Source organism: Fistularia commersonii, chromosome 15 (genome assembly GCF_037954325.1).
Source record: "Fistularia commersonii isolate RoL2024-O1a breed Wild chromosome 15, RoL_Fcom_v1.0, whole genome shotgun sequence".
Classification (NCBI taxonomy): domain Eukaryota; kingdom Metazoa; phylum Chordata; class Actinopteri; order Syngnathiformes; family Fistulariidae; genus Fistularia; species Fistularia commersonii.
The window spans coordinates 13,824,006-13,851,023 of NC_141298.1; the positions used below are offsets into that span (position 1 = coordinate 13,824,006).

The following is a 27,018-nucleotide window of genomic DNA, read 5'->3' on the forward strand; positions in this document are numbered from 1 at the left end:
CATACTTTCCATCAAAATCTGAGATACCTTTTTGAGTAGGTTTCAATGGTTCAACGCTAGTCTAAGTTTCAATGGAGTCTCCAGGGAGACACGTACAAAAAGAGCAGAAGCGGTACTGAAAATTAACTGGGCATTTAAAAAGAAATAAATCAGTATATATCTAAGTATATATGGCCTGAGTGCACCTGTGCTCACTCGCCCATTCACGTAATGTCCGAACTCTGCTGTCTCTCTTATCCTTGTTTGTCCCAGCCCACATACATCCTGCCTATTTATGTCTATTTCTTTTACTCATTGCTATTTATTTTTGCCACTATTTATATTCTTGTTTATTTCTAATTGTGTATTTTTCACCCTCACTGTTCCTTGATGTTGCCCATTGTCATCCCTGATGTTGTTGTTGTTGTCTGCGGTCTATTTATCTGCTGTCTATTTGTGGATATTTTTTATCTTGCTATCTTCTGTCTTCTGCCTTTCTATTTATATCTATCAGTCATATTTATATTCATATTTATCTCCTTTTTTTTTGACATTATAACTGTTACGCTGCTGTGACAAAGGAATTTCCCCTATGAGAATCAATAAAGTTCATCTTATCTTATCTTATCTTATCTTATCTTATCTTATCTTATCTTATCTTATCTTATCTTATCTTATCTTATCTTATCTTATATGAGTGCTGTTCCCCCTTGATACCACAAGGGAGCGTGTTAAGCCTCCAAAGCAGCAGCAGATCAGCTCCGCCGCGCTCCCGGATCCGGAGGAGCTGCATCTCTTGACCTTCACAACCCCTGAAGGTGAATTATGTTTCCTATTAAAAAAAAAGTCAAAAAGATAGTAATAAAAGAATGCAATTAAAACTCTGCTGTCAAGATGAAAAAAAAACCTAAAATATTTAAGTTTGTTTTTTTTTTTGGGCGGTTGCGCTTGGTTCCGGACCAACTGTGAAATGAGTTTTCTTTTTTCCTTTTTTTTTTTTTATTCCTTTTCCATATTTGTGCGCGAAATGCGCACAAAAATAAAGGAGTGGGCGACACAAATGTTCTGTAAATGGGGGTTAGGAGTGGAATCCGGCCGCATGAAGTATCCTCTGCCCCAGACGTAGTGCCAGGTGTGTAAATTCACTTGAATTTGTTCATTAAAAAGTTCTGACAGTGTATTGTTTTTATTTATGAGCTCGCAGAGACTTCCCCGAATCCTGACGTCGGCGTGCAGGGAAAGACTTGCGGGCTTGGCGGATTGTGGGTGTCTGGGCAGCGCACAAAAAAAAAAAAAAAAAAGAAAAAGAAAAAAGAAAAAAGAAAGGGGGGGCCGTTGCGCGTCTCCATTGGCCCCTGCAGCCTGCAGCAGCCCGCAGCCTGCAGCAGCTGTCCGGCTGAGGCGGCGCGGCGGAGGCGCAGGCGAGAGGAGCGGCGGAGCGGAGCGTAGGAGGGGGAGCCGGTGGCGGGGAGCTCTGCAGCTGCGCCGGGGGGGCGGGTGGGGGGGGACCGTGCAAAGGAGAAGAGGAACAAGGAGGCGAGGATGTCCTTGCAGGAGCTGGCGGGCTCCTACGGAGTCCTGTTCCCGGCGTTCGCGTTGCCCATGAAAGCGGAGCGCAGTCGGAACAAGGAGCGTCTGGAGGCCAGCCTGGCCGGCCTGTGCGAGCTGGAGCTGCTCAAACAGCGGCAGGAGTGCCGGGTGCTCGGCGCCCTGCGCCTCGGGGACTCCCCGGCGCCCGGGCTCCGGGTGTGGGGCGCCCGGAGGTCGGCAGGCTGCGCTCCGGACGCGCCGGACGGCGACGCGCCGGATGGAGACTTCGGCCTCAGACTCCACACCGTAAGTCCAGACACTTTCTGATGTTTTGTGACGGGGGCGGGCGAAGATTTGGGTAAAGTTAGGCTTTTAACAGCAGATCATTTGAGTAAAAACAGTTAGATGTGGCTGAGTTCTTCCGCGCTGGATCCCCGTCTGCAGAGCGAAACGTGCTAACCCTGCAAAAAACACATCTTCCTCCTTGAACAAAAAAAAAAAAACGTGCATGTAACAATTAAAAAAGTCCCTTCCGATGCGTCATTGACCTCAGCCTGCAGTTATGAAGCGCCAGGGCCCCCTAAAGGCGCACATTACCATTTAAGGGCAAATTTCAGGGGACTTGAGCTTATTCATTTCACACTGGTGACAATGGAAAAGTCAGACTTTTTATATTATTGGCATCAGATACTGAGAAAAAACTTAAGGTCATTATTTTTCTCCTCCAGCCTGCTGTAACTGACCATATTAGAAGTATATCCTGGACCCCCACCCCAAAAAGCCTCAAAGACAGTTAATTTATGGCAGCTATTACCTGTTTTCCATCTGCTTATTGTCCTCAGCGGAAGATGCTGAAGAATAGCAGACAAGGCCTGAGGACACTTGCGTTCTCTAACTAACTAACACACACACACACACATATATTCAGCAGAAAACAAACTCAACGCTGATGGATCTTGTCAATAAAATGATCAATAATCAGTGTATCAATCACGCATTTGCATGAAATGAGGTCTCGTTATGGAGGGTTTTTTTTTTCCACTAAATAAACCCGGGTTTTCACGCTGTCACAACACAGCCTGCAAACATGTGGATGTTTCTGCTCAAGCATTGCGCAAGGAGCGGGCAGATGCCATCGGTCCTCGGAGGAAGAGGAGGAGGAAGGAGAGCCCGTGCTGTCTAAGTTACACGGGACCAACCTGCTCTGACGAAAAGACAATTTATTATATGTAACATTAGTCAGAAAACAATGGAGGTCAGTGTGATGTAGCAGGGAGCCTTGAAAGGTTGGGACCGATGGGGATATCATAATTTTACTAAGTTACTGTTTGCTTCTATGGCAGCTGACAGAGGAAATGTTGACCTTTTATGCCTCATCTGTGCTGATATGTCATCGCCATGGCCCAAAGGCGGCTGTAAATTGTTTTGACCGCCTGCCATGTGGCGCGTGGCGCTGAAGAGACAACAGCCAAGCCTGAAATCAAGTCAGGGTGAAGTCGATGGACTGAGGCGCAGCAGAAACGAGCTCTTAGGCCCGCAGTTTGGCCTCCTCGCCTGAGATTACTGACTAATTACGGCGACAGGTTACATGCCGAGGGCGAGGACGCAAAGAGGTTCGCCCGTCGAAGGGTGCACGTTGGAAATCGCAAGCTCACTTCGCAAACTTTTACAACTCGCATCGAAAACGCAGCGACGCGGTCGGTCGTCTCCGCTAGCTCCCCCGTCCGTTGGTGTAACCAATCGAATTGGCAGATGCTCCAGCTGGACTGAGTACAACACAACATCATCTGCAGTCAAAGCACTGCTAAATATTTTATGGTCAGTGACAAATTATTGTCATGGTTGCAACGACACATGCTTGTGCAACGGGACCATAATACGCTTTTTTCTGCCCATACAGGAAAACCTGTATGTGACTTTAAAAGATAAAAACTATGTGAACAATGTTGGCCAACAAGAAGCCGGGATTTGAGTTACGGCAGTTAAAAAAAGGTCTTGTGATTTCAATATACATAGTCGGGGAAAGGTTCAAACAAATATTTTTTGTCCCTTTAAACTCGAGAAGTTGCGTATGGGATGAATTTGCAGGGTTTAACCCAGCTCGACGTCAAAATCCACAGTTAAAACCAACAAAACATCAACGTGAGCAGCCGCCAGACGCTGAATATTGGTCTCTCGCCGCGTCGACCTTTATCCACCTCACAGAATGATGAATTGTCTGACAAGGTTTGCGCCGTCTGAGATGATCTACGTTTGGATGATTACCGTTGTCAATGCCTGCACCTACAAGCCAACATCGCATCAGAAAAAAAAAAGCGTTTATCTTACATTTCCAAAAGTAGCTCTCTATTCAAACGATTTCCAAATTAATGAGCCGATCCGCAGTCTTTTTTTTAAACCGTAAATGAGCCGTATTTGTGCCAAAACCGAACAAAGGCCGGACCGTTCCCTCGACTCATTGTATAACGCAAGACACTCTTCGCTCATATCCGCGCATGAGCGCTGACCTATGAGAGCGATGCGTGGTATGCATCTGCTCACCACAGAAAGAAGAGGGGAGGGTCGCCGGTGGCGGCGCAGCACAGAAGGTGACTACGCAACAGAGTTTATCCCTGTGCTCATTCTATCGATCCCCAAATGATCGCAGAAGACACCAGTGCAAGTCAGAATACAGAGAATATGAAACCGAACTGTTTGGAAACAGAAATTAGTCTTTTTCTTCTTTTTTGGGCGATTTAAGTTGATGCTGCAGAAGTTTTTTTAGGGTCAAATATGACTTTCTGTTAAGTACCTTGGAGGTACTGTTATCTTTTGGGAAAATCGTCTCGAGTTTCATGTTAAGATTCAAAAGCCGGAAGAAACAGCAAACCTCCGGAGTTAAGAGAGCTAATACAAACACAAAGCCACATGTGGAAAACAGTGAAAGACCTCTCAGAGCTGTGCCGGCTTTGCGAGGTTTCCGAGCAGACACCGAAACATCGTTGACGCCCCCGGACATCTTCTAGAAAACTCGTCCAAAACAGCTTCTTTGATGAATAAAAACAAGATCCGACTCGCAATCGGCGATCCGTTCCCCGCGAACTCGAGTCGGCCAAGACTCGTAGGCCGTTATATTCCCGATGGTGTGTTCAATTCTCGCGCCTCTTCCAGCATCATCACCTTATTTTCCTTCTCTGATTTCGACCGATTGTCCATTGTGTTTCCAGAGTTTCTCCGGCTTCCCGATAATTTGATTCAAGGCGAGGCACTAGGAATGATAATATCGGCGGCGTGTTTGTGGGCTCCCAGTGCCCGTCCTGCACGTCAACACACTGCGCTGACATTCTGTTGATATAGTCGAATGTGACCTTCTTACCGCTTATCTCGGGGCTTCCATAACGTAGCACCTACCAGACAAGATTAATCCTCCTGAAGGATCGTATCTGCAGACGTGTGGATTTTCTTCATCCCGTGACGGCTGCCCGTGCATGTTCACATGCGCATAAATTAATAGAGGATGCAAAGGGCTATACCAGAACCTGATGTTTATGATGCTGGGCGGGAGGGGCAAAGATAGAGAGGGAAAGAATGCATACGTGTGTGCACGCTTATGTATGTGTGTGCACGCGCGTGCACGTGGGTTCCTCAGCGGGAGCTGCTGACAGCCATGTGACAGCCGACAGCAGCTGGGGAATCAGCTCGACCTTCACTCTGGCCCCTTGTATGTCAGGGGCTAATGAGAGGCCGCACTGAAATATGGAATCTAAATGTCTGCATGTGTGTGTGTTCATTGTAAATGTATAATCACATGGAGAAGGAGTGTGTCCAGCACCGGACATATATGATGTTATTAGAATATGTTGATGTCATGGCTTAAAGTTCTTTGGTAAGCTGCCAGAATTCCAGACTGTCGGACAGTTTTGAAAACGAGATAACCGCAGGTCGGTGAAATATGAGCTTCTGGACTCCTAACCATCGCACGGCAATAAACTTTCCACCTATATATGCAGCCATGAAAAATATTTGGATTTATAAAAAAAAAAAGCACTGGGCATTATCGCAATATTTGGACGCTTCAAATTATCATTCACATTTGTTATTTGTCAACTTGTTTTGTTTTTCCTGATTAAAAATACTTTTCAAATCAAGATACAGTTCCATGTGTAAAACACAGGCTGTTGTAAAAAAAAAATGTTACATAGACTATGTGTATTTTATAGTTGAATTTGACAAATGTTCGCCTTTTTATAACATCCAGAATCAGATACCGTTAATAGTAAGAGTTGGTATGTTATATATCAGAACCCTTTGCATTGATCTGGATGCATTTTGATGACTGAGTATAATGATCAGCGATACAAAGTCAGCTGATGTGGAGTTGCCCATGAGCCAGACACCGACCCACCACGTTGAGCACGGTGGTTTTCCGAGACCGTGCGCGTGTGTGTGTGTATTTGGGATGGCGGCGCATGTGTTTACAGTGGTGTGTTTTCCCTGTCACTCAGCATACTGTAAGTCTCCAATAGAGACCTCTGCAGCTGTTTGGTTAACTTGTCACCAAAGCCGAAAGCAAACATTCTCCACTGTAATGGATGTGTTTTGCTTACGTTTCGCACCTCGCTGTGCTGCGCAAACACAGTTGCCCGTCCGCAGCTTCTTATTGGACAGAGGGTTTAATTGAACTCGCTGCTCACTTGTGAGGTCTAAAAAAACACTGCCGTGTCACAGCTGTGCAGCCCGGACCGCATCAAGGAAGAGCGAAGACTTAACTCATTTCTGCAGGCCACGAGGCAATATTAGCTCTCCGTCTAAAATACCCTGCATGCAGAGATGGTTATGCAGGATACACTTTAAGAGGATACACTTAATAGGAACAAAGAGACCAATATTAGTGCCAGGCAGGATAAGACAATTCCAGCAAATGGCAGATGTGTTGGCAACCATCATCAGTAAAATAGGGAAAAAAAAAACTGATCCACAGGACAGTGTCTCCCCTTTTTTCTCTGAACAGCTCATCTGATTCAAGTCAAGTCGGGGTTTTATACGGCGCCAGATTGCAACGCAGTCATCTCATGCTTTCCATATAGAGCAGGTCCGGTGCCGGAAGACAATGTTCCCGCGTGATAAAGCACTTTCGGTGAGGAAACGCCGATTTTTACTGGTGCAGAAGTCTCGGACAGATCTGGGCTTTATGCGGGCGGCATTCTGTCTCTACCGGTCGGACAGAGAGATGGGATGGGGGCACAAAATCTCATGAAAATAACTACAGTAGCGCTAACAGGTATAGGTGACGTGATACATTAATACCTGGGATACATTGCGGTGATAGCGGCGCCTCATATCCTTCATATGCATTTGTCTCTTCTAATGCCTGAGATGAAACACACATTGCTCAATTAAAGCAATGCACATCGTTTGGATGAAAAAAATCCCTTTTAAAAAGAGCGAAAAAGTGAAACGATAGGGTGTTAAGGGTTAGCGCAATGGCGGCTAGTTTGGAAAAAAAAAGCTGCAGGAGAGCAGAATGGCACACGCTTGTATTCGGGTCAAGGACAAAAAAAAAAATTGGAATTTTGTGCACGAATCCTTGAATGTTTAGAAAATCCAGCTTGAAATGCAAAACGGGAAATTGGGGCACTTTCTTTTGTTTTCATTTTTAATGTGACTTATCTCTTCCGGAGCAGTCGTGACAGGGACAATCGGGGTCCCTGCTGCAAGGCAACAAAGGGAATACAGTGATGAGGAGAAAAAGAAAGAGATGTTCCGGCATAATTCAGTCCATCTGCACTTCAGGGAAAATTGTAATAGGATCAATACACCCATCGGGGAGCACGGTAGGATTCAAAGCCTGCTTTTAATCAAGTGATTGTAACCATGACCCATCCAGGATACTGAAGGAGATTTCCTGTGGCAAGCGGTGTATTTTTCCGAGAAGGGATCAAGTCCTTCCAGTGGATAGGAGAAAAAAAACTACAACTTCTAAACAGCTCAATATGACTGATAAATCAGTCAGAGGACTAAATAGATCTTGGACTGCGCCGCTCCTGGTAACTTGATATCAGCCGCTCACAGCGTGACGTCCGCCCGCCCCGGCTGATGCGATGCTGGCTGCGCGCTGCAGTGCGTGCATGTCTGGTAAATCGGTCGGTCAATGGCGCAACAGCTGCCCGTTGCCTCGTAAACGCGGCCCGAAACCTGAGCTGCATCCTTGTTTATTTTCATAACTATGTATCATCTGTGAATATAATACCAGGCTTGTTGGCCAAAGACCCCGCGAGGTTCCCAACTTGCAGTCGTCTTCACAAGTTGGTTAGACACAGCTGGAAAGCCTGAAGACGACGGTAAAGGTTTAGATAAACTATTTCTCCATGGCTGTTTCGAATTAAAATCATCTGGTAACTGTTACCGCTCTGTTAATATTGTTGCATAAAAAGTAATGGATATTGTCATTTTGCTGTAACATGGCTATTCCCTTTTATGGTTCATCACATAAAGTATCACAAAGACAAAAATCATGTGCTAATGTTGATCACTATCAACTCTATTTTACCTTCATGATGAATAATAGGCAATGAATTTTAATTCTAATACGAAATTCAGATGAACGATGTATTTCTAATTCCACAGATCGAGATTATCGTAGGCTACGATTCCTCCGAAATACATATCACAACTATAAGTTCAACTTTAAAAAGTACCATTATCGAGACTGTCCCTGAATTCATTTATTCAACTTGAAATACAGTCTTGCGTTTTATCCATCACCACCACTACTACTAAAATTGTTAGAAGTAGTAATTGTACTAGTCTCCATGTTCTAGATCAGGGGTCCCTAAACTTTTTCCTGCAAGGGCCAAATAACTTTTCCTTTTTCTGACGGGGGGCCGGACCAGTTTGTAACAAAAAGTGTGACGATTGCAGAGGTGTCTAAACATTAACATTTATTGTTTTCCAGAAAGCCATACATAACCAAAAATGAATCCTTTCTGGGATCTTGACAGGAAAAAAAAATAAATCAGAAAATAAATTACAACATTATTAATTAAATAAATAACACTATTTATCAAATGAATTATAACCAAATAAGTTTTTCACAGAAAAAAAGACCAGGAACATTACCCTTCTTGTAGACACAACTGTTTGCAGCTCTCTCATATCAAATTCACTGTGAAAACCAGAAAGCAAGCAGGCTATGAAACCCAACTGATACCAACACCTACCAGGTTAAATACCCTGCATTGTGAATCTATTTTTCTCTTACCTAATGTTTTCGCCATTATTCTGTGTTATTTGACGGGGGTGTGTCCAGGATTTTTTTTGGGGGGGAGAGGTTTCAGATGAGGCACAGACTGCAGAAGGGCGGAATAGAATGTTATGTTCTATGCATGTACAAGTCACGATTACGTGGCCTGAATAAAAAAAAAAAAAATCATAACATATCCCCGGTATTGTTCAGGGGCCGGGCAAAATGCGGAGGCGGGCCGTATCCGGCCCCCCAGCCGTAGTTTGGGGACCACTGATATAGATGCATCTGTGTGAGTTTTCTCCAGGTTCTCCGGTTTCCTCCCACAGTCTCAAAGCATGCAGGAGGTTCACTGGAGACCCTAAATTGCCCAGACGAGTGTCCGAACGTCTATATGACGTGTGAAGGAGAGAGTGAATGGATTGTATGTCTCTATAAGTGGCCCTGTGATGGATCCAGGGTGAACTCCGACTCCCGCCCATTGACAGCTGGGATCGGCTCCAACCCCCTGAGACCCCGACTCAAGGATAAGCAGTATAGTTGATGAATAATGATAATAATACCAGTAATAAACCTACACATTTCTGTTGTTTTTTTTCCAATATTTGTGTCAGCGCTTTTATTAAGGTACAGTAAGATTTACTGAGGAAGCGCCCAAATAAGAAATACCAGACTTGCATTTTTAAACTAACACTCTGGATTTCTTTCTAAATGTATAAAACCATCATGGATCTGCAGTCTCCCGCTGTAAAGTCTAAGGTTTTGTCGACTTCCCCGCAAACCAGAGTCAACTAAGACACCCACTAGATGCCGTCAGTCGTCTAAACACCAATATAGTTAATTTGTACCTCTTCAGTTTTACAACCGGACGGGTTCTTTCTTCGGCTGACGGGCATTTCATTAGTTACACAAATCTGCTCTCAGGGCTTTTTATCAAATGACAGCAACCAGAGAATATCCGCCTGGTGACCGACCCCTTGTTTTTTTTTTTTTTCTAACTGCATGAATAATCTGTAACAACTTCATTTGGTACATCTAGATCAAAGTTGCTTGAGATATTACAATTTTCCGCCACTGACACACTCATTCTGTCCAGACGGGTGTTGATTTATTCGAATGGTCATTTTGGAGGCTGTAATTTGGGTGGTGCTGCTGAGCCGCGCCAGAGTATAGGTTCAGAGGTTTACATTCGGAGGTCTGTGTAAGAACCGCCCGTTGGATCGGACACTCGGCAATTGTTGGTCCCCTTCTTTTTTTTTTTTTTTTTTTTTTTTTTTTTACTAGCGCTTCTGCAGAAAGCATAATAAACAGTTACTTACGCTCTATTATAGTATTACAGCAACGTGTGTCGTGTCTGTGACTGCTGCGTGTCTTTTTTCTGATAAAAAATGAAACATTTAACAACTAGTTATTTGAATTTCTTTGCCTTTGAGCAAGGCAGGGGGAGAAGTAAATGTGATTTTTCTTTCTTTTTTTGTGAAGAGATTTGAAGTATCATGGGAAATGTATTATCATAGAGGAAAAGTACTTACCCTCCACTCTGTTCCCCTATTATCTGTAATCCCTTCACCATTAACAAGTCGAAATGCCACATTTTATCAGTTTTTACCCATTTATTCACGTTTCCTCCTGTTGTCACAAAGATAACGCCGGCCTTTGAGCGTCCCTCCCCCGCAGACTGTTTATTTTTTGGAGTCTGACAGTAGAGCCCCGTGGCTGTCAGAAGAAACTGAAATTCAGAAAATAGGAAACTTCAAAACCATAACTGATGGCTTTTCTTTGGCTGATGGCTCCAAAGGCCTTCCCCACTCCCACGCCCGACCACCCACCGACACATATGGCTTATCTTGTCCTTTTTCATATTTCAGAAGGGCGTATGCCTCATTTTAGATGCTGCACTTTAATCTGGAGATACTGCCTCTGACAGTCATCAATCATTGGCGAAATTATCATACAGACTCATTAATACAAGTCACTTAAGAGCTCTTAAACCCCATCGTTGACTCTCTCGTCTAAAATGCACCGAACTTTTCCAGCAAAAGCAGCTTAGTTACCATTACGTCAAACGCATTCCTGCAAAAAGAGAGACTATTTGTTAAGCGATGCCATTCATAACGGACTGTCATTTAAATTGTATAACATAATATAAGACCAAAGTGTGGCCATGTCTGCCTTTTGCCCAGAGTGGCCCACACCTTCCCAACTTAAACCCGGGGTCGAACTTGACTCTGCAGACCACATGACAAAACCCTAAGTCTAGAAAGCCTATTATATTATGGCCACCTGTGAGGCCCTCATCACAAAGGTCCCACAAAGGTCTCCTCTAATTCATGCTCATTGTATCCTAAATTATCCTAAATTATAACGTTATCCCTTTACACCAACCTCCACCAGCTAGTCCATCGTCAGTGATTTAGGAGACACAATAAAACAAAAAAAAAAAAAGTAGATTCCAGCATTAAAATGGTCAATCACCTGTTCTTAGCAGGTCAAGCCTTGGTTATTGAAGACATATTTCCCCAGATACTTGAATAGATCAGGGCCAGTTTCTATGAGAACCGTGTCTGAGCCAAGTAAAGCGACCCGGCCGCTCTAATACCGAAAGACTCGGCCAGAACTGGTCACCGTTCAGTTTCACACATAAATGCGCTTCCTTGTCAAGTCTGTCTTTCTGAAACCCATGTAGCCACTGAATTGACATCTTCAAGACGAGACAGAGTGTTAATTGTCCTGCATGCTTGGGTTTGACCTCTCCAGAACCACTGACGACCCGACTGTCACTTTTAAATCTCAACGACTAAATAGGCCCTAAGGTGTGTGTGTGTGTGTGTGTGTGTGTGTGTGTGTGCGCGTGCTTATGTGTGTGCTTGCATGCTTATGTGTATGTGTACAAATGTGTTCATTCATGCATGACTCTGTGTATGTAAAGGCATGTGTGTGTGTGTGAGTGTGTGTGAGTGTGTGTGTGTGTGCACGCGCACTCACATGGGGAAAACAAACGTTCATTGAGCCCGTGTGGTCTCACATAAGTAGCTGCTTAAAACCACACACAGCCCCCTTTTATACAGTGCATGCCGAACATAAGCCCAGCTCAACTTTACATGCGCTCTGTCTCTCTCTCTCTCACACACACACACACACACACACACACACACACACACACACGCACACACATACATGCAGTTTGAATAGTATGTCGGAATATAGTGAAGATTCTCATGCTACACAGCCTAAGATAGGTGTTGATCTACTAGGGATGTACGGTCAGCATGAACTGGTTCCAAAACCCACATCTTCCTGGAAAGATCCGTGTTTATTCGCTCCGAGGGAGAATTCTTGAGCTCTTCAATAGATTTTCCACCCGCCATTTTTCATCTCCGACGACGGTGACGTAACAAGTCTGGAAACCGCGGGGCTCGAGCTCGACGGGTCAATCGATAGGGCCGTGGGCATGGAAGAGTCTTTGTGCATGGGTGAAACAGTGAGGGAACAGCTGCACCTTCAGCGCGTGCACGTTTTCAAAGCAGACATGGCGTTAACGCGCACGCTAAGTTGGCCGGCGGGGAGATTTCAATGCCGTGAAGCTCCCCGTGTTTTCATAGGGAAAGCAAACCCCAATTATCAACTAGGTGAGACTTTTGACAGCCACAGCAATGGGATCTGACTTGAGACACAAGAGCTTTGTGTGTGTGTGTGTGTGTGTGTGTGTGTGTGTGTGTGTGTGTATGCTTATATAACAACAACCGCAGTGCTTTGAGTGGTGAACGTTGGTTCAAATATTTGTCTCAGTTTTGTAATTACATTACAAATGACTTAATGGATTTTTCATCCTCTCCTGATCTCTCTTTGGCAAAACACTTCCATCTACAACTTCTTTAACTTTTCTCTCCTTCGTGCACGTCCTCCTCCCAGCCGTGGACTCGCTTGATTGCCGATCATTCCCGGTGATGCATTTGAGTGCTCAGATTCCATTTTTTTTTTTTTTTTTCAGATTTCTTCCAAAAACATTTTTCCACTGAAGGATTCTGGCAGTTCCTTTTGTCTGCCGCTGCGTACTTTGACTTTTATGAGTCGTTTTTTTTTTTTTTTTTTTTTTTTTGCATCGAGGAGGAGTTTAAGTCTGACATTTTTTCACCTTTTCAAAGAAGTCCACAAGCATTCGATAGCACGGGCAGTAAAAAAAAAAAGTGACGAGGATTTAACTTGTCACCCTGACAGAAAGTCAATGTGCAAAAGGAGGAAGGGACTAGAGGTGTGATACTGTCATGCTATTTAAAAGGAAATATTTTATGTTTCCCCAAAAACTGGTTAAGTATGGCTGTTGACAATACATTTGTCATTTACATCCAATACAAAAAAATTAAAAGGTTTTATTTTATTTTTTTTTTCCTTTGACCATCACTTTGAATTATTTCTTTATTATAAAAGCTTGTTACATAAAATAATTTAGAAAAACCTTCGCTTTATCTGGCCCGGCGACCGACAGGGGAGAGACTGGTAAAAGAATTAAATGTGTAGCAGAGAATTCACTGGAAATGAATGGCTTGATGTATTGGAAAGGAAAATGTCCTCAACTTATGCTCATTTTGATGGCTGCTCAGGGACCTGCCATTACTTAAAAATTGCTGAAACCTTGTTTTAGGGGAATCTAATAGTCTTCGCAGTGAGCTCAGAAGAAAATCTTGGCTATAAAATCCCTTAAAGTATCTTACCACTTAACTTGCAAGTTTCGACCGTTTGCGCATTTAATTTCTCATCTCCTGTTTTTGATAAACCTCATCTTTTCTCCCTTTTTTTTTTGAGGTGTTTGAAAAATCAATGCCAGATCTATGTTTAGCCACCGCTATTTACTCAAACTTTCCAGCGGCCTCTCATTCTCTGAAGCGAACACACAGACGTGACTATTGGAGAAAGTTATTGAATTATTAACCGTTAATACGACACAGTGCAGACATGACACACATACATACTTTTCGAAGATCTTCTAACTTATACAGATAGAAACGTAACAACACGGGTCCAGTTTGCATTCAAAGTGTGAACGAATGACTGACACTTTGCCAATCTATGCACAGCAGTTTTCAAGTGAAGATCTGTGTCTCCCCTTGTCTCCACTTCGACTTCGACACATTCCAGTCCCGGCTGTTGAAATTACTGCATGCAAACTATGTTGTCCTCTCAAGTGAGTACTTGAGCAATCTAGACGTTTCCACACCGAGTGGACCTCCTGATCTTAACTTTCTCTTGGCATCATCGCAGTTTTGCTTAAGGTGTATTGTTTGTGATGAATAACAGCTGCATTATTAAAACTGCAGGGGCATAATGCCTTTCTATTATTCATTTTGTGAGAGTCGGCGCCACAAAAAGAGGCTCTGTTGACGATCCAGAGGCTGACAGATCGTCTTCAACGAGTCAGTTTCGGATTTTTTTTTATTTTTTTTTGGATCTTTCTTAAATTTGAAACATGTGGCTTTGGTTAAACATGTGAAGGGTCCTATTGAAATCAGCTGACCGACTGCCGTGTCCCATGGCTGATCCCGGACCAACTGTATCTCTGTTGACTTGAGTTGTTTTTGCTTATCCCTAATGGAAGGCACATTTTTATTAAACAAAAGTAATATAAGTGGGAGGGACCTGAAAGTATTTTTTCCTCCGCGCCGTTGTTTAGACAGCTTTATGTCTAACAGAACATCAAGTACCTCTTGTTGGGGTGGTTGGTGTGTGTGTGTGTGTGTGTGTGAGAATGTGTGGGAAGGGAGGACGGCGTGTTATTGTTCCAGTGTTTGTATAATAAGTGCTTGTGGTCATAGCTGTCTGTGAATGTGAAGGTTGTTGCTCCCGGTATCTCTACCTCTTATCCTGGACATTTCAATAGTTTCATGCTTCTGTCACCAATAAAACTCCACTAAGTCACTGACTTAACATACAATCAAAAGCCTCTGTAAGTATATCAGCAGTTCAGTTCCAATTTTGATTTTTGTTTTTTTTTTCCTTCTTTTTTTTTCTTTTCTTTTTTTTTTTTGTTTACTGTTTATACAATTTTCTACTATTATTTATTATTGTTATGTTTTCTTGTAACTCCGGCACAACAATTTCCTTTGGGGATAAATAAAGTTGTTCTTATTCTTATTCTTGTTTCCAACCCGTCGCATGACATTGTTGAACCGACGGGATAACGGCGGCAGCGTGTCCGTTGCAACAGAGGGACTTGTGTGTTGAACATGAAAGGATCTTAATCGGCTTTCTACGCTCACAGTTTCCTTGATGTTGACGCGTTCTTTAATCAGTTATCCTGTCACCGACACATTGGAAGTTTTCCCGTCCGGTCGGGCCGTCAGACTAATTTGAATCATATCGCGGAGAATTTTCTCCCATCTAAAGAATCTCCTGACACTCAGGTGGTGTGTCTGTGTGTTTCAGAGCAGTCTGCAGTGCACTCCCTGGGGTATTATGGCATCCTTGGAGCAGCAGGTGGCGGATCTGAAGGTCAGCGCTGAGGCTAATTCTGCAAATTCTGCAAATTCTCCCGCAGATTTGGAGGACAGCCCTCTCATTTCAGGTAAAAAAAAAAAAAAAAATCCACTTCTGTCGCACATCTCACTTTACAGTCTTACTCTTTTGCCTCCTTTGTGTCAGTTTGCTTAGTGTTTGCATGTCAACGCTCGCTCTTTCTGCAGAGATGCTATTAACTATGCCGTTTGGTGTCAAGCAAACAAATGTGTAGCAGACAGATTGATTTCATACCCTTAAGAGCTAACCATCTCCCATCGCTGCGGCGTCACATCTTGGCCTACTTTGTTTCTATTAAGCATGTAGGACGTGTATGCAAAGACAACGGTCCTTATTGTTTTCACCGCAGTAAAAGTAACCTAACTGTGTCAATTTGTTGATTATTAATTACAAGAAAGAAAAGAAAAACAGAAACAACTTTGACAACGTATTATGTAGTCAGTATCTAAAAGTCTGTTTCCGAATGGATAAAACTGTGGATGGTTTTATTACAATGATTACCGGCCCACTTAGTTTACGTCATCATTTAACAGGCCTTTGTATCCTGTCCTTAAGTCAAGGGAACCGGAGCACCATGTGAATTAGGCATTTCCCGGCTCTGATTCAATAAACCAAAGTTTTTGGAAAAGGAACAGTGAAAAAGCATAAGGACAGTCAATTTGTAAATTCCTGATGCTGTAGCCAAGTCTGCAACATTACATAAGGGAAATGATAAGTCAAATACAATGCTATATACTACAGAAAAAAACATTGAAAAATAAATTAAAACATTGGAAAAAATGATTGTCTTTAAAAATAACAAAAAAATAAAATAGATAAACAGAAAGAATGCAACCACGACAGGAAAAAGGACAGTCAACATGTAAGGCCAATTCCTTCTGCTTTAGCCAAGTCTGCAAAATTACATAAGGGAAATGATAAGTCAGATACAATGTTATATACTACATAAAGAAATTAGAAAAATAAATTAAAACATTTGAGAATGTCTTTAAAAATTGCAAAAAATAAACTAAATAAGCAGAGCCGATGCAACAAGGAGAGGAAAAACGACTGTCAACTTGTAGGGTCAATTCCTTCTGCTTTAGCCAGCTCTGCAACATTACATAAGGGAAATAAGTCATATACAATGTTATACTACAAAAAAAAATTAGAAAATATATTGAAAAAGAAAAAAAAAATCATAAAAATTACAAAAAATAAAATAAACACACCAGGTGCAACAAAGTTAGTGTGGCAAGGTATTTTTTGGTTTATTGCATTGATTAAAATATTGCCCATTGACTACACAGTCTGAATAATGATGGATAGCTTTTGGCTGCCAGTCTCCTCCGCAGCGGCTATTAGCATGTGCAAACACGCACAACTGGTTTTGGAACCAGGATGACGGATGTGCCGCAGTCAGTTTGCGCAGAAGGGGGGCTGTGACCTCAAATGTTTGGGGACCCTTGCAAAGAATGGGTTGCTGAAATGTATTTTCACAAAATGTAAATCAGTGCATGACACTTACAAACCCTCCCCTCTCAAAAAGGCTTTTAAAAAATGGGGAGGATAAATACAATGAAAATAAATAAGAACTTAAGTTCAAGAAGTATGATTTTTTTTTCTGTCACGACCAGGGAATAATCACAATGCAAAAGTAGGTCATAGTTTTGTAATTAATTGCCGCCACAGGACAAGAAAAATAATCCTGCTTTTGTGCATCGGACAGATATTATTTTCCAAGTGATCTGGTCAGGAAATGTTTTTGTATGTACGGATGTGTTATCTCAATCTTAACTGGGGTCGGAGGATGAAAGGCTTTTCCGAATCATACGCTTCATATCAACTGTTCATTATCTGTTCTGCTGCCGAGCGTCCAACAGCTGAGTCACATCATCAACCCCCACAATGGAGACTTGGAAAGTTATGTAATTGGTAGGAGCACGTTGTGTCATTAGTGCAGGAAAATGTGTGTCTGGAAAGGTTCACGTTAAGTTCAAATTCAAGACCTTGCTGCTAAAAACACCCGTAACATCGATGTGGTGTCTTGCATGTGAATGAGAGTCCAATAACCAAATGCCCTCTGACTCTGTTGTCAGAACGCAACGCATAAAACTGGTGACTTCTAAATATGAAAGAGCTAAAATTAAGGAAACAGGGGTAAGTGGCGCTGCATTGGAACGGACCAAAAAGGCAACGCTAAGTGATCTGATTAATTTACCAGCACAGCAACTCGCTTTGCTTCATTGCATTCAAAGATATTATCACAGCATGAGACCGGTTTCCGTCTCGGGTGAATTGGAGGTTCTTTTCCTCGTATGCGTGACGGTAACTGTGAACCTTTCGCTGCAACACACCACGTTGCTAATTACCCTAAACACTCCCCGAACCAGCAGAAAAACAGCCACCCAAGGGAGAGTACGTAGAGAATACCCAGAATGTGAATTTTTGGGGTGGAAAGTGAATTAAAATCCAAAAAGGGGGTCACCAAACCTTCTGTCTCCACCCTGGCTGCAGGCTTTGTGTTGCATCTAACCTGGTGTAAGAGAGCGTAAAGCTCAAGAGGCTCGTGTAGGAGGAAACCTTTGCTGAGATTTCTGCCGGCTACGACGAAAGGTCCCAAACCGTGGCCAAGAGTCGAGCTTTCACAGGCAATACGTTTCATAGCTGGTCATTACTTTTTTTTTTTTTATTTGAATTGCAAAATCAGTTCAAAAGTATGAGATAAGTTCAAAAATATGCAGTGGGTTACCTGGAAACCACCACATCTCTGATCACAGGATGAATGATTTATTCTTTCATTCTGTCTTACTCTTACTTTGTCGTCTTCTTTTCATTGCACTTTTGTGGAAAGTCCTTCTTAAATGTATTTATCATATTATTATTACTTTTCTTGTTGTAGAGTCTGCAGTTTTTATATTTTAAGTTTTTACTTTTCCTAAATTTAATCCTGTATTTGAACACGCTGACTATTATCAGACTGTCGCCGTATCCTGAAAATTGATATATTTTTCACATTTTAAAGTAAACCAGTTGCTACGAACACCGCTAAAGCAAAGCAATGGAAATGCAATTACCACACCCTTTTCCAATTATGTCCAAAGTGCCACAAATATAGCTCTTAAACTTTTGTTTTAATAGTGAAGGCTTAACCAGAGACAGTGGTTGCAAATTAGACTGGCTAGAAACCCATAGGCAAGACATCTGTTTTGTATTTCATATGCAATAATGTTTAATCCATTTGTCTCCGTTCAATAAATGTCTGAATAAATGAAAAGTATACATGTCGGGAAACGTTTACAAGATCTCATGGTATCTTATGCCATATTAAATGATCATGCAGTCGGGACCAAAACGTCTGGATAATACGGTTAATTGATTTGTTTATGTTATATTCAGTCATCTTTACCGATGTCCCGACTCAGAAGACACTTTTACACAACTGCATAAAATGCATCGAATACACTCATGTCACACATTTAATTGGTTTTATGATGCTGACTATGTTCTGTATTTTTTCTTGCCAGGAGAAGTCTCTGTGGCCAAACAAGACGGATCTCCTGAATCAAACTTAAACACAGTGAACCCTTGTTCTTCCTCATTCCCCGAGGGGACACCCGAGACAGAGAACTCTGAGATGTGGCACTCCAGCTTAACAGGACACGCCACAGTTACCGACGCATCGGGGGAGACGAAAGATACGATCCGCGGCCCGGAGCATCAACCGTCCCAAAAGGTAGAAACCTATATCATTGGATTGATCCAGCGTAGAGCCCTACCTCCTCGCCCCTCCAAGCCTCGCACCAGCCTGGCACATGATGCACGAGCTGTGAATGTGGTTAGACAGAGTAGCTTATGCCGTAAGGAAGAGAAACAGTCCCCAAAGCAAGCTTCTGCTCAAGAAAATGCAATTTTGTCCCAGAGTTTAGAAGGGAATGCTACGCAGGCATGCCAGAACTTGGAACAGGAGCGCTTCTTAGGTACAGGGTTTTCTGACGATGCCCCGCCCCCCTATCACCACCACCACCACCACCACCCCCAGCAAAGTATCCAGAATCCAACAGGGCTTTACCACAAGCCTAGGCAGGCCCCCGTAATTAACAGCTCACGCTCGACTTCGGTGGACTATCCGTCAAACAGAGTGCTGCAAGGTCATCCAGACTCCAGCAACAGCGAGCCGGATTCTCCTCAACATCTACAGAACTACCCTTGCGGTCTGGTTCTGGCCAAGCCTCACCAACTGCCTTCACCCGATGAGCAGCTGGTCAACGCAGAGTATATTCCTGCCCAGCCCTGCCGGGCTTCGAACAAAGCATATGCCCATCACCACTCCAATCCCCACAAGGGCTCTGGAGCTCACAAACCCAAGAACACGTATTCCCCCGAAAGAGGTCATCATCATCACGAGCCGCAGGTGGCCGCGTCTCAGATTCAACCCTCTAGATCGCGAGGGGCCCAAAAGAAGTGTCGTTCCAACGAAGACCGAAGCGGTGGCTGCAGGAAACAGGGTAAAAAAGCTTGCAGGTCTCAGTCCGAGAATAGCCTGCAAAGAGTTCCAGAGCGCAAGTACAACACGGTAGAGAGAGACGGCGGAGGGAGTGGAAGTGGCGGAAGGGGAGGCCGCAGCAGCCAATCCAAAAGCAAGAAACAGCAGCAAGGAGGTGGAAGCTACCGTCGGTGGCAGTCCACCCTCGAGCTCAGCCAAGACGAAGCCGAGCAGCCACCCGCTCAGGCTCCCGTGCACGGCTCCTCGACTTCAAACCAAAGGGACCACTGTGCTAAGCGCACGCGCAAGTCTCGCCCCGCGCATGCGTCGTACGCCCACCCGCACCACAATCTCAACCACCACCACTCCCACCATCATGAGCACATTGAGTACCAGTTGGAGCGGAATCCATTGCCTCTATCTCCAAACACCGAAGACTACTCCCACCCGGGACAGGGTGAGTCTGAGTCCAGCATGACTGAGGCTGACTCTCCGGATTCCAGCTCTTTGTCTAGTGACTCAGATGAGAGCGGAGGTCTGGTCTGGCCCCAGCAGCTCCCTCCCCAACTATCGGTCCCCTCGCCCTCTGCCCCATCTGGAGCACCCCTGCAACCCAAGGCATTTGTCAAGATTAAGGCGTCTCATGCCCTTAAGAAGAAAATCTTGCGCTTCCGCACTGGTTCGCTGAAAGTAATGACGACTGTGTAAGGCCAAAAATATATCACTTGGAACAGAAATCTTCCAAGACTTTGTGGTGGCTTTGAGACACCAGATTCTTTATGCGTTCTCTGACAGAACACCAGTTATGTATCTGTGAGCTTAGCTGAAGATTCAAATTCAACTGCAGTGAATTTAAAGATCAGTAGGTCTATAAATGTACAATGGCCTTAAAAATATATTAAAGAAATAGCTAATACCAAATCAGCCTTTTTTCCCAAATGTTGATTTGTAATTGTATTTTAGATCTTGAATAGTGTATAAGCTTGCATTGGGTTCGTCTTTTATTTAAAGATACTCTGAACCGGCCACACTGCACTCTGTCAGTGATAAAGTGTACTATAATCCAAATTATCTTCTCAGTCACGTTAGTTATTAATACATTCAATAATTTCACAGCGAATCACCCTCAAGCTTCCCGAGGAACCCGACGGGTCCTTTTCCCTGGAATGCACCAAAATACAGTAGCAGCATACAAAATGCTAATTGCTGTGAAATTGGTGTTACAGCTACCAAAACACATTCCTTTCTATTTCATTTCTTGTTTGATATATTTTTACAGAACAAGACCGGAACCAAAAGTGAGATCCATAATTCGGACTAATTCATAACATGCCGTTGACCCCATTGATATCGGTGTCAGACTTCTTGAGGGCCTGATCAGTTTTTGTAGCATAGAAGTGAAAACAATGTCAACATATTTATTTGGGAGTGGGCAGTCGTAAGAAAAAAATGTGCGATTCAAACATCTGCGAAAGTTGAAATACCCCTGTCTTCTCTACATAACCGTTACGGATACGTGACAGATCCCTGAATTTGTATACTGTCAGATGTTTACAGTTACAGGCCGTTCCTGTTCTGTTGCTATGCTTTGCAAACCAGAATACCAGATATACCGAACGTCAGTGAAAAAAGAAACAGCGCATAATAAAGGCCGTGTTTATGCCACCAGCCACACGTGATGTCACCGCCATAAACATGGTTTTTCTCATGCGCTATTCGGTTGGCGGATGTAGTCGGCCCGGTTTGGTTTAGGAAAATTTTCAAGACCATCGTTGGGTTGGGATGAGTCAAAAAAAAAAAAAAAAGACCACCTGGCAGCAGAGTAGCTCTCCGCTCACGGGTCCAAGCAGTGTGTGTGTCCCGGCAGTCCTGTGGCGTAGGACACACATCTGCACTGACTGGTATTGCCATTTTTTTTTTTTCCAGCCAATTTGCTCCAGTGCTTTATCTTAAAGTCGGACTGATCGCCGGCTCTATCCTCGTCTCAAGTCTCCCCGTGAAACATCTCAACATCAGGATTTAGCACCTGGTTACTATTCTGTGCCCCTTTTCACATGGGACACAAAAACACTTACGTTTCTGGCTTTTCGATAAAAAAACAACAACAAAAACACATGAATCACATCACAAGGTTATCTACCAGCCCCAGGAGAGATCTGTAATGATGGTAAAGTAAAAGCAAAATTTTGGCCCCTCTCTTGAACAATGCGATGACCTCTGTTGCGTGCAAGCAAAGAGCATTAATACACGTCACCTGCCCCAGCGGGGCACCGTTGACCCAGAAACACTGCAGCTACCACCTTATTTTTATGATGTTAAAGGCTCCACATGGAATATCAGTGTTATACTATCTATGCATGGGCAGCATTCAGCCACATGGCAGATGAGGGAGTTGTTCTCAGGGCTGAATAAGTCACTGTGGCCTTAAATATGTTTTTCCAACCCATGCTTACTGACAGGCGGCTCTGGACCACCAACCCGCAGAAATGCGGAGATGTGAAAGATTTATTTTAAGTCTGTCCAGCGGCTAGCTGCTTGCTTACATAGACACTGTTTCCTTTTTTTTTTCATGTTACTGACATCAAACGTTACCCAGCAGGAGATAAACCAGGATGTAAAACAAGTCAACTAGCAGTGGGACATAAGTCATCTACAGTTCTGCTGAAGATACCAAAATGCTCAAATCCTTATAACTGTTAAATGCTCCTCACCTAGAGGTGGATTGAACATAACAGCAACATAAACGTGTAAGTCAGCAACATCTGCAGTAGGATATAGGTCAGTGTGACATTTTCACAAATGTTTCCTTCTTGATTTGAACGGTTAAAGTCTGGTTTTTTTTTTCTTTTTCTTACTTCACGTCAGAGCAGCCGCAGGTATAGGAATGTATCACAGATCCACCCTAGCGCATAATAGTTTCACGATTGGCAGGTCACGTGTTTCAGCCGTCATGCCCATTCAGAGGAAGAAAACCCCTCGACCCCCATGTTTACCATACCGGTTAACTCCACCCCTGCTTAAAATAACGGCCCGATTTTATTCTTAAAAAAAAAAAAAAAACAAAAAAAACTGACTTGCAGTGATTAAACTCACCGAGTCTTTTTTTTTTTTTCTTTAATTCACTTTTGTCCACAAAGTGCTGCCTATTTATCACTGTACTCAGTCATATATGTTTTAAAAGCTACCAAACTCTTTCTATGTATTTTCTCAGTAAATCAGTAAAGGATTGAGAGTGGAAGTAAATGTACCTGTCAGGTCTGGGGGGAAACGTGACCGCAGTAAATGAATGGAGTTTGTGTGTCGGGGAAAGTTGGGACTTTTACAACGTGTTTAGGGGATATTTTTGTCTGGAGTTTGAGGTCGAAGATGGTAAATTTCAAATTACTTTCAAAAGGAAAGAACCTTGTGTAAATCCTTGTCGTTTTGCAGTTGCAGCAGACAAACCAGCAAGATACCGCAGTAGAAGGATTCAAACCAAAATTGAGAAGTTTCGGTGGGATCAAATGTCACAGAGAGTATTCTTGAAAGAGCTTGTATATAATGTTAAGTAGCAAATTACAGTATACTGTTGTAGTGTTAATAATAGACTACTTTCAAACTAGTAAAAATAAACAGAAAATGAATAAAACTCTTGCCATGAGAATGTATTTAATGTTAAAATGTCACTTTGTGTATTTGACAGTATTATCATTTAAAGTGCACTAGTTTACTCACCATTAGCTTTTTGTCAGTTGTTGTTTTTTTTTTATTTTTTTGTTTTTTTGACCACATGCACTGTATGGTATTACTTTTTTGTTTATAAATGCTTTTAACAAAATGCCTGCTCCTGTTATTTAAAGTCGTAATTTCGGCCTGTTGCACGAAGGCGTCAGAAAATCGCCATTTCCATGTCCCCAGGTCGACCACACGGGGTGACGCAGGTAAAGAAAACAAACGCAAACCGCTTGAGGCGCAGCGTGATTGACAGACAAGGGAGAAAGGCCGTGGGGGAGGTCACATATATTTAAATGGAAACTCCAGTTTAAAGTTTACTGTCACCATCAATGTAGAAGAGGTGGAACGGCTCGACCGCAGTGAACGTTTTGTGGGGATCCAGAATTCAAGATTTATTGTTTTGTTTTGTTTTTTTAATCGTTATTATTATGCAATTCTGCAAAGGCATTATTAATGCTTTTTTTTCCGGCTTATACAAATAATACAATCACTGCTGCACTATTCCCGTTGGGTCACGCTGCAAAAATAACAAAGTTTGGCCAACTACATTCGACTTAGATCGCGTCCTGAAATCTCATCAGTTAATGGAAAGGCTGCACAAAATCTCAGTGTGTTTTGTTTGGTCATACATCAAGTGAAAATATCTGCTCGTGCATTAAGTGAAACCATTTCATGAAAAAGTATCGTATCTTCTTAAACATAAGTCTCTTTATTTTACATGTAGACTTCCTGTTATTGCCAAGACTCACTCCATAATTCCTCTTACACTCACTGCTTTCCTAATATGCCATCCAAATCTCCTGTAACTGTAGAAACATATGTTGTTGTAAATACGCCTAAAACTTCTAGTACTAATGCTAATAAAAAATTCCAGAGCAAAGTCACAGCATACCTGCAGGTACTATATGTAGCATTATATTTTTCTTCTTTTCTTCTATATATTATGATACATTTTGGTGTCTACAATTATTGTAGCTCCTAAGTTAATTTGTCTTTTTTTAAAGAAAAAAACTGCAGTATTTTGTGTGAATGTGCTTCTTCTGGGGCCATTGAGGAGGGGTGGTCTTCGAACCATCATTAAATCATAAGTGCCTATTTAAGGCCGTATCAATGATCTGATCAATCTGGGCTAATTTTTGTGTTTTTTTTTCTTTTTTTTTTTTTTTCTGCTCAGCACCATAGCAACCAATGCCGCTGCTGATACCGCTGCTACTGCGCTAGCAATAAGAAAATAATTCACTTTAACCCTACATGTAATAATAATTCAAATGAGTATAATGATCTTTTAAAAGTGTAAGTTATACATCTTTATTTCGTGTCAGACAATAGACAAAGACTGAGGGAATGTGATACAGCGCAGTTAAACAATAAAAACTAAACTTCCTGATCTCCTTTTGGCAGGTCATCCCAAGATTAATGTGGCCCAACCTGAAGTTAGTTTTAGGACTGCCGTTAAAGGTCATTACGCTATTAAAAACATTTACAAACATGTTTAAAATAGAGCAGAAAAGCGCGCACACACACACACATAAGTTCAGTCTCTTGAGTGTTAAAGAATAGGGGATTTCTCAAGGTCAGTCTGTTTTAATGCATTGGGATACAGTTCACGCAGCCTCGGTTTTTGGTGAAGGAGAACGGATGGACGGAGGAGAGAAATGAACGTCGAAGAAGGAAAGAAAGGAATGATTCATATGACCCACCGAAGCTCTCAAGGAAGACAGCGAGACGTCTCGCTGTTGCAAAATTCAAGCCATTAATGATCTCACAATCTATCTACCGAGCTGCTGACATTTTCCCAGCCGCCATCCTTTCACTCTCACATCCTCTCCTCCCTTCATCCCGCCATCTGGTAGTAGTTAGAAGAAACATGCTTCCTTCAGGGCCAGGAACCTGGAGTATTTCCTGCCTTGCCAGAGAGTGGGAGTGGGATGGGGGGGGGGGATCAGGAGAGGAGGAGGAGGAGAAGGAGGTGGGGGGCGAGGAGCCAGAGGAGGAGGAGGAAACCCGCAACCAGGAAAGAAAGAGACAGAAAGCAAGCGACAGAGACAGCGACGGGGGGAGCTGGAGGTTGAATGAAGGCCTCGTGTGTGAATACATCTGGGATTGATTAGCCCACCAGAGAGGGTGATAGAGAGAGAGAGAGAGAGAGAGAGAAAGGGGGTGAGGAAGGGGGAGAAGACAGAGTGGCTTTTATTTTTGGCACTTTGTAAAAAAGGGGGGGGAAATACAGTGATTGACCTATTTTTGCTTCTCGATCCTTTTTTGTTTTGCCTCGTTTTGCCACATCTCAAATCCGTTGAAACCGAGATGGGTTTTTTTGTTTGTTTTTCGTGTTTTAAGGTTGAAATCTCTGTAGACGGACCAGCGGGAAGGTGTGACCCATTTTCTCCTCCATCATTCCTTTCCCTCCTTCTTTCTTTAGAAAATTGGCTGGAATAAGTAGAACAACAGCAGGAACGCGGCCAATTTTCCATCTGTCAGCACCGAGCTTTACATCTGCTCACTCTCTGCTCTTTACCGTTATTGCGTCTTTATCTATAAAACCGTCGTCGGCACGAAAACAACCGTGCTTTCTTTGACCTTAAAATGCATCAATAATTGGGCCGCATTTAGCTGACAGCGGACAATATATCGAAACATCTGCGAGAAATCGACCAAAGCAACGCTGAAACGTTGAGCATCGCAAGACAAACGTAGCCAAGACAAGGTGAACGAAACCGACGGGAATATGCGACTGTAAGACCCTGAACTCGCAAATATGCGTGGACATGTTCATTAATAAGGAGATTCTATCAGATTCCTTGTATTTTTGGACACGTCGCTGGTGTCACCGTGGCGCACGCAGGCCCAGAGCAGCTGCAACATAAAAGTTGAAGGTAGCATGACAGTAAATCGGTGGACGAGAGGTCTGTGCTGTATCACAGTCCAAAGCATCAGGGATTTGGTTGCATTATGCAAGCCGGGGCGCGTTGCATAATTTTGCAGCATTAGGGAGCAGAAAATCGGCCAGAGAGGCTTACAGATGAAACACATAGCAGGCGCAGTGACCTCATCTTTTCTGTTACTCACCCAATCTTGTGACCGAGGGAGAGTTTCACTCTCATATCAAACTTTAGTATTTCCTCAATAAAAAAAAAAGGGGGGTGGATATCTGGCTTCTTGGTCATATACTGCCCCCTGTTGCTTCGGAGTGCAATGTAAGAAAGCCAAAAAAAAAAAAAAAAATTGCATTTTTTTTTTTTTTTAAAAGGGCCATTCAGTATGATAGAACAGGAACGAGATAACTTTAAAACACAAACTCAGATGAGCTTCAATGAGCCAGGTGAGAGAGGAAACCAAACAATTTCTACTCCATTTCATGCCTTAAATGAGATGAATTTAGGTTCTAAAATGGTTGTTTTCGTTGTTCCTTTAACAGATATAATTGAAGTGAATGAGAACGTTTTTTTTTCCCCCTCTATCATTGTCTTAAAGTCATATTTTATCGTACAAAGAGGTTTAGATCTTTTTCTACACAGACAGAATGACGAGTTTGTTCCAAAAAAGTTTGCAGCTTGTGAATGAAACTCAAGTCTCCAACTGTTTATTCCAACGGTTT

General features: G+C 42.9%; 1 protein-coding gene across 1 annotated transcript; it reads left to right on the plus strand.

Annotated features, from left to right (window-relative positions):
• The first annotated feature begins 1,505 nt into the window (after positions 1–1,505).
• On the plus strand, positions 1,506–23,523 carry LOC147226626 (uncharacterized). The gene is made up of 3 exons (XM_086160880.1): positions 1,506–1,815; positions 15,152–15,290; positions 18,748–23,523. Exons 1-3 carry the CDS (start codon positions 1,522–1,524, stop codon positions 20,412–20,414), a joined length of 2,100 nt encoding a protein of 699 aa, XP_086017006.1. The 5' UTR covers positions 1,506–1,521; the 3' UTR covers positions 20,415–23,523.
• Positions 23,524–27,018: the final 3,495 nt, after the last annotated feature.

Coding starts and splice junctions, on each gene's coding strand:
- LOC147226626 (XM_086160880.1), top strand. CDS start 1,522: ATGTCCTTGCAGGAGCTGGCGGGCTCCTACGGAGTCCTGTTCCCGGCG. Junction 1,816..15,151: donor TCGGCCTCAGACTCCACACC/GTAAGTCCAGAC, acceptor TGTGTGTTTCAG/AGCAGTCTGCAGTGCACTCC. Junction 15,291..18,747: donor GGACAGCCCTCTCATTTCAG/GTAAAAAAAAAA, acceptor TTTTCTTGCCAG/GAGAAGTCTCTGTGGCCAAA.